The sequence below is a fragment of the Molothrus ater genome, chromosome 14, assembly GCF_012460135.2.
Source record: "Molothrus ater isolate BHLD 08-10-18 breed brown headed cowbird chromosome 14, BPBGC_Mater_1.1, whole genome shotgun sequence".
NCBI lineage: Eukaryota > Metazoa > Chordata > Aves > Passeriformes > Icteridae > Molothrus > Molothrus ater.
Window position 1 is genome coordinate 4,276,757 of NC_050491.2, and position 11,661 is coordinate 4,288,417.

General features: G+C 51.3%; 1 protein-coding gene and 5 non-coding genes across 7 annotated transcripts; all 6 read left to right on the forward strand.

Annotated features, from left to right (window-relative positions):
• The first annotated feature begins 392 nt into the window (after positions 1-392).
• On the forward strand, positions 393-11,631 carry DKC1 (dyskerin pseudouridine synthase 1). 2 transcript variants are annotated; one of them, XM_054516344.1, is made up of 15 exons: positions 393-902; positions 1,059-1,120; positions 1,398-1,484; positions 2,017-2,108; positions 2,608-2,792; positions 3,258-3,322; positions 3,862-3,988; positions 4,984-5,114; positions 6,027-6,170; positions 6,592-6,712; positions 7,452-7,570; positions 8,578-8,681; positions 9,092-9,158; positions 9,770-9,928; positions 10,283-11,631. In XM_054516344.1, the coding sequence occupies exons 1-15, from the start codon at positions 587-589 to the stop codon at positions 10,349-10,351; spliced, it is 1,848 nt and encodes a 615-aa protein (XP_054372319.1). In that variant the 5' UTR covers positions 393-586; the 3' UTR covers positions 10,352-11,631. The 2 variants fall into 2 exon arrangements, with proteins under 2 accessions (XP_054372319.1, XP_036257876.1); XM_036401983.2 differs by having other exon boundaries at positions 821-892.
• LOC118698926 (small nucleolar RNA SNORD17) lies at positions 3,409-3,654 on the forward strand. Its single transcript, XR_004981986.1, has one exon. It is a non-coding gene; the product is annotated as a small nucleolar RNA SNORD17 (small nucleolar RNA).
• LOC118698928 (small nucleolar RNA SNORD83) lies at positions 4,181-4,256 on the forward strand. Its single transcript, XR_004981988.1, has one exon. It is a non-coding gene; the product is annotated as a small nucleolar RNA SNORD83 (small nucleolar RNA).
• LOC118698931 (small nucleolar RNA SNORA36 family) lies at positions 5,258-5,392 on the forward strand. Its single transcript, XR_004981991.1, has one exon. It is a non-coding gene; the product is annotated as a small nucleolar RNA SNORA36 family (small nucleolar RNA).
• On the forward strand, positions 6,954-7,199 carry LOC118698925 (small nucleolar RNA SNORD17). Its single transcript, XR_004981985.1, has one exon. It is a non-coding gene; the product is annotated as a small nucleolar RNA SNORD17 (small nucleolar RNA).
• On the forward strand, positions 7,854-7,929 carry LOC118698923 (small nucleolar RNA SNORD83). The gene has a single exon (XR_004981983.1). It is a non-coding gene; the product is annotated as a small nucleolar RNA SNORD83 (small nucleolar RNA).
• Positions 11,632-11,661: the final 30 nt, after the last annotated feature.

Sequence of the window (11,661 nt, forward strand, 5' to 3'; positions counted from 1 at the left end):
ACCTTTAGGTGAAGGCAGCTGATCTTTAGAGAAAAGACCTTGTCTTTTGGGTCTTTGGGCTATCTTTGGTGCATTCAGCTGTTGGGTACAGGCTTTGCTAAATTCCATCAGTACAAATACACAGCCTCAGGCAGGGCAGGCTTTATCCTGGAGGCTGGAGGTGCCCCAGGTGTGTGTGTTGGGGGGATAAAGAGCAGTTCCAGGGTACCCAGCTACTGGTGAGTGAAACAAACACTCTCAGCCAGCACTTCCAAAGACCCTGCAGAGGCTGAGGCTTTTGGAAAGAAGGCAATCCCACTTGTACACCTGGAAGAGAAGCCAGAGGTTAGAGGTAATTCTGTTAAACAGTGGTATTATATCTGATTTTAATATTTGGGTCTAGAGACAGCAGTTTTTTCAAAGGCTTTTCCAGTGTTTGTTTTTCAAGTGTTTTTCATCTTCCACACTTAAATAGCGAAGAACTTGCTATTTTCCTCTCAGAAACGCAAACAGAGACGCTGCTAATTTTAAGAAGCCTTAACTACCGCAACCCTCTTTTGACAAGATAAAATGGAAGTTGAGAAAGACTCGAACTGGATGCTATTTTATGGCTAAGCTAGCCGTGGATGCGCCAGGCCGAGAGGCAAAACTAAAAACCCACGCGGCGAAACTCTTTATGTCCGCGTCCTTTTTGAATTCCAGCCGGCGAAACTGTGGCTGTGTGCCCGCGGTGGTGCCGGGGGCGGATGGCCCCGGGGGCGGTCCGAAGGCGGCGGAAGGGGCGCGGCGCGGGCGGGCGGTGCCGGTGACGCGGAGCGCGGGGCCTGGCGGGACGGGGCGGGCCGGGGCGGTCGGTGCGGCGCGATCCGAGCGGCGGGGCCAGCACGCGGCGCGGCCATGGCGGACGGGGACGGTGCGCAGCGGTGGGGACCGGCGGGGGCGCGGGGAGGGCTCGGGGCCGGTGCGGCGCCGCTCGGGGGAGGCTCTGCGGGCGGCTTTGCCCCCCTGGGCCTTTGCCCCTTTGTCCCTCTGCTCTCCCGGCCCTGCCGCCGCTCACTCCCGGCGTGTCGCTCCCGCAGGTTCCAGCGTGAAGAAGCGGCGGAAGAAGGAGAAGCGGGCGCTCGCCGATGATGATGTAGCGGTGAGCGCGGGGAGGAATGGGGGGATGGATCGGGCCGTGCTCGGGGTGCCGGGGGGCTCCCCCAGCCCCATCCGTGGGGCTCCCCCAGCCCCATCCGCGGGGACGCGTCCCGGGTACCGTGGGTAGGGCCGGGACGGGCTCTCCCCGCTCCGTCCCGGCGGGAGCGCGGCCGCCCCGCGTGGAGCCAGCGGAGCCTCCCGGGCCACGTGGAGAGGGAGGCGGGAGCGCGGCCCGCCGGCTTCCCCCTCTCTGATGCCGCTTAACTTCGCCCCCCCAGGACATCCAGCACACCGAGGACTTTCTGATCAAGCCCGAGTCCCGCGTGGCCCAGCTGGACACGTCGCAGTGGCCCTTGCTGCTGAAGGTAGGGCGGCTTTGCTCGACCTCGTGGCCCGCCCGAGTTCCCGCTGCTTTTGTCCTGTGCCCCTGCAGGTGTAACCCCGCTGCGGGGAGCGGCGCACGTGGTGCTCCGCCGCCAGAAATCGCGTTACAATGTCTCTCTAGCGGTGTCGTTTAAGTTTAGTGAGTTTTCAGTGCCTTGGAAAGATCCCGTCATATTTCTTTAGTTCTTAATTTGGGTCTGATCATGGCCTGTGGTGTGTGTAGGCTTCCAGGTTGCTTCTGCTCAGTTTCTGGGGAATGTTCGGTTTGTCCTGCATTGTCAATGCATATATTGTGCTGCTTTCCCATCTCTTTCAGTCCAGGATTTCTAATTTTTTTCTATTTTTGTAAAATAATATCGTGGTTTCATTGTTGGGTCATTTTCATTTTGGATGTGGCTCTGTCACTTAAATGTACAAATCAGACCTGGTGTATGTGGGGAGATGTACTGCAGCACAGCAACACTGAAATCAAGGGAGCTTAAAAAGACTTGTAACTTTGCTTGGATTTTGTAGAACTTTGACAAGTTAAATGTGAGGACAGCACACTACACACCTCTTCCTTCCGGTGCTAATCCCCTGAAGAGAGAAATTTCTGACTATGTTAGGTGAGTGCAATACTGGCCAGAGTGGTTTATTTTTCTTGCACAGTTAATACCTTCAAAATATATTCGGTCTGGATTCCCTTTGTACCTTTCTTCTTCACTCAGTGCCTTGCCAGAATCAGTAAATGTTTAAAAATCCAATCTCTCCCTGTAAAGTTTTCTTTATTCTGGGGTTGTGGCAGGTCTGTGGATTAACATGCAGACCACCTAAGGAATTCTCTGGTGTCTTCAGAAAAGTCCCTTGGCCTGCTGGGCTTTGAAACTGCTTGGAGTTCTTAGAATTTGGGGGTTTTTTATAAGTGCAGGGGAGAATCCCTTGCCTGTAGATAATATCACCTGTTGTGCATGGAGCAGGTCAGTGTGAGCTTACTGAGAGCTCGTTGCTTATCTGGCTGTATAAAAATGCATTTCTTTGCAGCCAGGACAGTATCTCAAAGTTCCTGCACTGTTGCCATGTCTGCCCTGATGCTTATCTCCCATTCCCTGCCATTTTGCACCCCAGGTCTGGCTTTATTAACCTGGACAAGCCCTCCAACCCATCCTCCCACGAGGTGGTGGCGTGGATCCGGCGCATCCTGCGAGTGGAGAAGACGGGGCACAGTGGCACCCTGGACCCCAAGGTGACAGGCTGCCTCATTGTGTGCATCGAGAGGGCCACACGGCTGGTCAAGTCTCAGCAGAGTGCAGGTTTGTTCCATGCTCAGGACCATTTGCAGTGACTGGGGATGTGTGAAGTGCTTTAGGAGACAAAATGGAGGGTTCTCAAACTTCAAAAGGCCAGTCTTGGTCTTCAGTGCCTTGACATTAAGGATTATTCCAAGCCACTGAGCACACATCCATGTTGTCTCAGGTATTTTTTTCATGATTCTCTGGTGCTTGGGCTGTTACAAGTCAGTGAAAACACCTCTGACATGGTTTGATGTACCAGTTGAACTTAGGGCTTAAGCCTCTACTAGTCCAGAGAAGAAATAAGTACAGCTTAGATTTACTTCCCTGGAAGAAAAACCAACTCTGTAATAAACCATGCCCATTTCCTAGATGAGGTGGTAGGATTTCAGGGTTCTGGGGACATGTGGCTGTTAAGCAGGGTGGACCTTGAGGTCAACATCAAATGCCAGTGGCCGTTCCTGACTGCTCTTGTCATTCTTTCAGGCAAAGAGTATGTGGGAATTGTTCGGCTGCACAATGCCATTGAAAGTGAGGCTCAGCTGGCCAGGGTAAGTCTCACGTGCTCTTAGCCATGCAGAGTGCTGGGCACTGGTGGGAGATGAGAGGCCAGGAATGGAGCTCAGGTGTGCTGTGTGTGAGGTGATGACACAGTTTATCCATTCTCTGAGTGCAGTGGAGCTGCCCTCCTGCAGCACCCCAGCTCCTGTTCTAGGCTCTGGGTGCTGTGCAGCCTCCAGACATCCTGCAGTGTCCCAGTGTCCTGCTGGGGGCTGCTGTGCTGTGTGGTGGCTGCCTGCAGGAGGGGAGCAGTGCTGGCAGGGTTGGAGCCCCTCTTTGGGGGGCTCCAGCCTCACTGGGACGAGAGATGCTGTCTGATCACATGCTGCCATCTAATGGAAAAATCCTGGCTGTGTTCACTGGCATCTCGACCACATCACTGGCTTGGATTTGCTGTATTAAATATGGCATCAGCAAATAAGGATAAACCTTGTGGTTTCTCATTCTTGGAAGTGGACACAGTTGCTGAAGACTCCAAGATGCTCCTGCATTAGGGCACAAGTGTTAACTCTTGCTTCTCTTCCCTCAGGCCATAGAAACCCTGACAGGTGCCCTGTTCCAGCGGCCACCCCTCATTGCTGCTGTCAAACGACAGCTGAGAGTCAGAACCATCTACGAGAGCAAGCTGGTGGAGTATGATCCTGAGAGAAGATTAGGTAAAACAGGGCTTTCCTGCCTTCTTCCTATTAAACCAACTGATACAATTTTCTGTGAAATGCGCTGCTTTTGGCAGGTGTCTTAAGATCTAAATTCTCCCATTGTCCAGCACTAACTGCTTCATGCATTGCTTTGGTGTGCTGGGAAGCAAATCCCACCTCTTTTTGTACTGCTGCACCCTTCACAGAAGAGCCAAATGATGTCAATTAGATGGCATTAGCTCTCAGGGCAAAGATGACCTTCATCTATCACCCCATGCTGATGGCTCTGGGAAGGGTTGGCATACAGCTTCTCTTGAAGGATGTGGTTTATTTTCTGCTTAAATGTCACAGGTGCACTAGGTCCCAGCTGGGTGATAACAGGGCTGCAACAGACCCCCCTTTTGAGCTCTGCAGAATCCCAGCTACCAGTGGAGGAACAAAAAGGCAGCAGCACGGGCCCTGGGGTGGAACTGGGGTACTTTATTGGATGGCAAAACTCCCCAGTCCAGGGTGCCAGGACCCTGAACTGAGGGCAGACAGGAACACATGGCAGGGAATACAATGTGTAAACCAATGGAGGGTTTCAAGGGAGGAGAACAGCTTAAGTAAACCAATGGGGTTTTGAAGGATACAAAACTGAGGGGGAAGTTTATAAAGGGAATGGTAGGTTCAGGGAGGGATTGACATTTAATGGAAGGAGGAGTAAGGAGGGTTCTGGGGAAAAGAGTAGGGACAGGAGGGGTTGACAGCTGGGATGAGGGGGGAGTTGAAACTTGGCAGGGAGTGGCCAGGTAACAAACAGAAAAACCAACACTTAACTGAATAACAACGAGGGAGCAAGTCTAATTTTAGAAACATAAGATACAAAATGGGGGTGGGGGGCTTGTGCCACTCTAAAGACAGGGGGAGGACAATACAGAGGGATTGCAAAACTACAAATTAAACAGTGAATATGCCAAATAAAGAAAACGCACTACAACATCTAAGTCTCTCTATCCTGTCCTGCCTTTCAGGTATCTTCTGGGTGAGCTGTGAAGCAGGCACATACATCAGAACCCTCTGTGTGCACCTGGGGCTGCTGCTGGGCGTGGGGGGCCAGATGCAGGAGCTGCGCAGAGTCCGCTCGGGCATCCTGGGAGAGACGGTACAGTGGCACCTCAAATGTAGCCAGCCCCTTTGACATTGCCACAATTGCAGCAGCTCCTGGGGACTCAGAGCTCTGCAGTGTTAGGAGGAGGTTTGGGAATAGCCCCCAGACAGTGAGAGCTCTTGCTGTGGATGGTCTGTAACCAAAGTGTTGAGTTCAGTTCAGGATGTTGCTCCTGTTCTGGTAATTAAACTTTGGGACAGTGAGTGACTGGGAAGTGCACTGTGGTGGCTGAAGGTTTGTTTTATGTCACCTGTGTTTCTCAGCCTACAGACCCCGGTGTCCATGAGTTCAGGAGTGTGAACAGCTCAGGGAATGGGGTTCATTGGAATGAGCCTGGGAGGTGCAGTCCTGTGAGATCTTGGACACTTGTACAGTCTTTTCACTCTGGTCATAGACAGATTCTGCTGCTGGTCCAAACTCCAGAGCTAATTTATTTTTTTGCAAAGCAGCAGTATCAGAGTGCAAGTGCTTGCCCACCCATCTGTGCTCTTAGCACAGCTATAATCACTGGGTCATTTATGAATTCCAGGTGTTGGGTGCTCACAGTTTACTCAGAATTTACTCCATGTCACAGATTAAAGAGCTGGTTAATTTAGACTTCTGCTCACTAACCTTTGTCTAGGAGCCCCAGGAATTTAAGTTAGGTCATATTTAAGAGTTTCATGCGGGCAGACCTTAGACCATAGATCCAAATGCTGCCTGAGATTAGGAAGGTCCAAGTCTGGCAGCTCAAGCCAGGCTGATCTCAAGCTGCTGATGGAAAGTATTCTTTCCTCTCTTAAATTGTGTTTTCATGCTTGTGATGGGTGTCTGGTTTCACTCCCTATTTGCTGTTGGACTTAGCTGTTCTCTTGTGCATGTTTCACTGGTGGCTGGTGGGAGTTTAGAAGGGTTTTGCCTTTGCAGGACAACATGGTGACCATGCACGACGTGCTGGATGCCCAGTGGCAGTATGACAACAACAAGGACGACAGCTACCTGAGAAGGGTCATCCTGCCCCTGGAGAAACTGCTGACTTCACACAAGAGGCTTGTCATGAAAGACAGTGCAGTGAGTTCCTGAGGCAGTGCCAGGGGACAGACAGACACTGCAAGGTGTCCCCCTGACTTGTGCAGCTGATAGAACACACAGCCATGTTGTGTCTTGTGTAGATCCTCATGGGGTTCCTGCCAGAGCAGCACTAAGATGCAGGAGCCATGAATTAAATACAGGATCTCCTCTCCTCACTTGAGGAGGAGGATGCTGATGGTTTTGGGAGATCTGCCTCACCTGTTGTTTGCTGTGTTGCTTGGGTGCTTTCCTTTCTCCTTCCAAAGCTCCCAAGTTTTATCTAGTGGACAAAATCCCTAGTTACTTAGGGTGATATTGCTGGGATGGTAATGGCAGTGGGAAGCTAAAAATTAGAGACATTTTGTTCTTTGATTCTCATAATAGCTTCTAAGCCTTTCCCTCCCATTCCTTCCATTTTCAGGTTAATGCCATTTGCTATGGAGCCAAGATCATGCTGCCTGGTGTTCTGAGGTATGAGGATGGGATTGAGCTTAATCAGGAGATTGTTGTCATCACCACAAAAGGAGAAGCCATCTGCCTAGGTATGGAATGCCTCCTTCTCCTTGTGTCCAGCAAACTGCAGAAATAACAGACTGTGTGACAGTAAGGGCACCACAAATTAGTTCCTGTGTGCAGAAGGTTTAATTAGTGCTTCCTAATGGAAAATGTGGGCCCAAGGCAGCTGGCTTTGGGCAGGATGTTAAGAAGCAGTGGCTGCATCAGTCCTGGTGAGGGCCAGGTGTGAGGGGTTGAGCAGCTGTGTGATGCTCAGGTGTGCTGTGTGTGAGGTGATGACACAGTTTATCCATTCTCTGAGTGCAGTGGAGCTGCCCTCCTGCAGCACCCCAGCTCCTGTTCTAGGCTCTGGGTGCTGTGCAGCCTCCAGACATCCTGCAGTGTCCCAGTGTCCTGCTGGGGGCTGCTGTGCTGTGTGGTGGCTGCCTGCAGGAGGGGAGCAGTGCTGGCAGGGTTGGAGCCCCTCTTTGGGGGGCTCCAGCCTCACTGGGACGAGGGATGCTGTCTGATCACATGCTGCCACCAGGCACATCACACACATCACACCTCCTGGTAGATCAGTGCACAGGGACTCCAGCAGCTGCCAGCTTGACTTGAAAGGGTGCCCAGTCATAACCAGGGTCTTCAGAGAAGCTGTGTGACAGCCAGTGAGTCCTTGGGGTGACACTGGTGGGGGTGTTGGTCATCTTTGTGCTAACAGAGGCAGAACAGGCTGCCACAGTTCTGCTCTTTGGGAGTTACTGACCACCATGCTTGCTTCTGTAGCCATTGCCCTGATGACCACAGCAGTCATTTCTACCTGTGACCACGGCGTGGTGGCAAAGATCAAGAGAGTGATCATGGAGAGAGACACCTACCCCCGGAAATGGGGGCTGGGCCCCAAGGTGAGTGTGGGCCTGGGCTCAGTCCCAGGGCACTTGGTGCCATTGGGGTGTGGGGCTCTGGGACCCTTGGGCACAGCTGTGCCTGTGTCTTCTGCAGGGCCTTGCTGTAATTCTGCTGTGGTCTCCTGGAGCTGTGATGGTGGCAGTTCCCAGTGCCAGGGCTGTGGCAGCCCAGTGCTGGTGGGAGTGAGGCTTTCCCCTCCAAAAGAGCCTGGGGGCCACTGCTGGTGTTCAGGCATGGGCTCCTCAGATCTGTACAGCACCAGCCCTCCTCTGGGGAAGAGCCAAATGATGTGAAGTGGATGGCATTAGCACTCAGTGCAAAGATGACCTTCATCCATCACCCATTGCTGATGGCTCTGGAGGGGCTGGGCAGGATCTTCTTTCTGGTGCAACACTGCTTAAATGCACACTGTCTGTGAGACATTAAACTGTGCCTGAAGGAGAGGAGCAGTGGGAACATCCAGTGCTGGCTTCCTCTCCCACCTCAGGCATGTGGTAGGAGCTCAACTGCAGCCAGGCTGGCCTGATGCAGGTTGGACTCAGAGCTCTGTGTCAAGTTGCTCATCCCATTCCTGTGGTTCAGGTGAAAGCTTTGGGGCTGCTGATGTATTTGTCTCATGGCAAAGGTGGGGTAATACAGGACAGTTCAAGCATTTTGGAGTCCTCTGCAAAACCTCACAGACAAGTGGTCCAGCTCAAATGCTGCAGATCATTAGGCTGGAAAAACCCAGTCAAAGATCCAGACCCCATGATGTGCAGTTGTGTTACTGTTGCTGTGACTCCCCTATCAAATTAGCCATTATTTACTGATAAAGATGCCTCTTGTCTGAGATTTAGGATTCTGTGCAGGGGATGTTTAGTCTCATTTGTTTGAAGGTCCTTGGAACAATGGTAAAAAGGTAATGCTGTAGTTGTTGGCTTGTAGCTGGATTCCCTCCTTTTAGCTTGAGGGAGAATTTTCCCTACCTGGAGCTGCAGTTTGACTTGTTGCCCTTTGCTTTCAGGCCAGTCAGAAGAAGATGATGATCCAGAAGGGTCTGCTGGACAAGCATGGAAAGCCCAATGAGAGCACACCAGAGTCCTGGAAGATGGAATATGTGGATTACAGGTGGGTATTGATGTGTGGCTCCCACAGGGTTGTTCAGAGGGGACCAAGGGCTGGGCTGGATGCTGCTATTTGTGCATGAATTGTGTTAAGCTTGGTCTGTGGGGATGCAGTTGCATTTCTTGGAGTGTGTTGCTCTTGGGCAGTGTTGGAAGGAAAGGCCCTGAGCAGACAGTTATCCCTTTTTAGCCTGCTGTGGTTTTAGAGGGAGTCAGTCTGCTAAATTAAAGGGGGAGGCTGTGTTGTTGCCCAGCCCAGCTTGCCCTGGTGCAGGCTGCAGGTCTCCCCTACACCAACTTCCCCCCAGCTCCTGGGGTGGTTACAGAGCCCTTGTGAGGGGACAGGGATTTGTACAGTCCAGAGCAGCATGAGGCAATGACTGTCCTGTGCAACACTGGGATCTTTTCTTCCAGGGATACTTCCAGGAAAGAAGCAGCTGCTGATCACCAAGCTGTTTCAGAGGTGGACAGGGCTGCAAAAGTGAGTATTGCCAGTGCTCTCTGGCTCTTTTTTCATGCCCCTGTTATTCCCATTATCTGCACACACCTTGCACCTGCATTTTGGTCCAATGATGGTTTTTAGTGCAGGGTTTTCCATGCCCTTTGTTAGGCACAAGGTCAGTGCCTATTCACAGTTCCCTGCCTGGGACTGCAGCAATTTCCCACCACCCAGGGCATGATTTGCAGCTCAAACACCAAGCTACTGGCCCTGGGCATGTTCTTCAACACAGCACAAGAAAATATATTTTATGGAGCCACAACAGAGATTTGTTGTGCCAGAGAACCTTTTTGGAGACTACAAAGAGCTGCAGAAATGTCCATGCAAGAGTTGCACCTAAAATTCCCTAACTCAGGGCTTTTGCGTGCCCTTGAAAAGGTGCAGCAGTGTTTTAAACTAATATTTGAGATATAGGAAACACTGAAAAATACAGGGGACAGTTCTGGCAGAAGCAAATGCTAGACAGTGTATGCTGGAGAGTCTGCAAGTCACCCTGTTGTTAAATGAAGCTGTATTGAATCAGGCAGTCAGTTATCCCCTCACCTGAGCTCTGTTGGAAGGTGTTGGTGTCTTACAATGTGTTCCCCCAACAGAGAAAGAGAGACTCGGAGAGTGAAAACGAGGAAGCTGTGACCCCTCCATCCCCTGCCACCCCACCACCAGAGGAGCTGAGCAAAAAGGAAAAGAAAAAGAGGAAGAAAGAGAAGAAAGCCCAAGAGGCAGCTGAGAGTGGGGGAGAACAAATTGAGAGGGTATGTGATTGGGTACTGGAATGGTCCCAACATGGTAGAGATTGCTGTGTGTCCCTGATCACCTCCAGGATTAATGCATCAGCAGCCTGCAGTGTGTCACCACAGAGTGCCAGGCTTTCCAAAGCAGAGGAGAATGGTTTAGAGTGCATTTTAAACTGAACTGGTGGTTGGAGATGGGGCAGGTGCCCAGGACAGTTGGTGGGTTCCTGCCAGGCCACCTCTGTGCTGTGGGTCCCTGTGGGAGGATGGTGCTGGGGTGTGTCACGGGGACTGCACTGCTTTGCTGTTCTTCCTGAAATAAGCAGTGGGGGATTCCTTTTTGATGGCTTCCTGACCTTCCCAACCTCTCCACAGACCAGTGAGAGCAGCAGCAAGAAGAAGAAGAAGAAGAAACACAAGGAGGTAGAAGAGAGCTCGGACTAAGCAGCTGGGTGTGTCCAAAGCAGGCAACCTCATCAGTGTAAGGAGGAGGAGTTTTAGGCCTTGAGAAGAGGACTGGCTGTGTGGCAGAGGAGCCAGCAGGTTCAAGTTCTTTGCTGCTGTTTATATGAGTGAGTGGGTGTTTGCCCTGCTCAGGTGCCCCTCTTCATCCTGTTTTAAGGGTTGCCAGAGGAGCAGGGTGCCTCAACTGTCCCTCGCTGGATTGGTCTCTAAAGCTGAGCACCATGATGCCAACAGAAGTGGTATCTTCAGGGAAACTGGAGCTTCTGGCTCTTCCTTGGTCTCTGTTTTCACCTTAGTGAGGGTGGAATAATTGGAATAATCTCTCTCCCCCCTCATGTACTGCCTCTTTCTTCCTTTTCTCCCAAGGCTGAGGCTGTTACCTGACAGTTAAAGAATGTGTTGCTTCCTGGAGGAGTGGCTTTGTCATAGCCCATGTGAATGGGTTTCCATGGGGACAGTCAGATCAGTTATTTCTGAAGGACTATGTTTTGTTTTAATCTGGCCACATGCTTGGCTTCACCTTCAGTTAAATGAGAGCAAATAGTCCACTCAGATTGTTTTTTCACTCCTTTTTTGACCTTTATCATGAAATGATTAGAGAATTTAATTCCTCCTTTTTGCTTATAGCACGAGGACATGCTTGTTCATGGTGTGCTGATGGCCAGGCCCAGCAGCCTCAGTGACCTGGGCAGTGTGTCCCTTTTGCTGGCTCTTTGCTCTTCTTGGTCCCTTTGTTGGACTGCAAAGCTTTTGGTTGCCTTGCCTGGTTCTGATGCCCAGTGTGCTCTGAAGGCTGGAGGGCAGGAGGTGACCACCATGTTCTTCATGCTGCTGGGACTGGAGTCCTCCTGAGGAAAAGCTTGGTCAGAGGCAGCTCTGCCAAGGGGCATTGGGTGTGGGCTTGAACGGTTTCAGATAAAATCTATTGCTGACCTTTCTGGAATTACTTGCTGGGGGCAGAAGGTGTCTCCTCAGTCACAGGGGGCAGTGCTGAGCCAGAATTGAGTTCTTTTTAATGAGGAAAAACCTCAGGCTGTTTTGTTCTGAGTTTCATCCCTGCAGAGATTCTGTTAACTGTTGGTTTAACCTCGTGCACTGCTTTAGTCTTAATGGTCTATCCTCCCCTCCAGTGCTGGAGATGCAGGCAGAGGGGACAGCAGCTGGTGGGTGTTACAACCTGAGCACGAAAAAAAAAAGGTCCATTTTTATTTACTCTTTTTTTACAAAAAAATAAATAAAACTTCCAGTTTTGAACAGGTGATTTTCTTGCTCCTTTGGCTCCTCCCAAA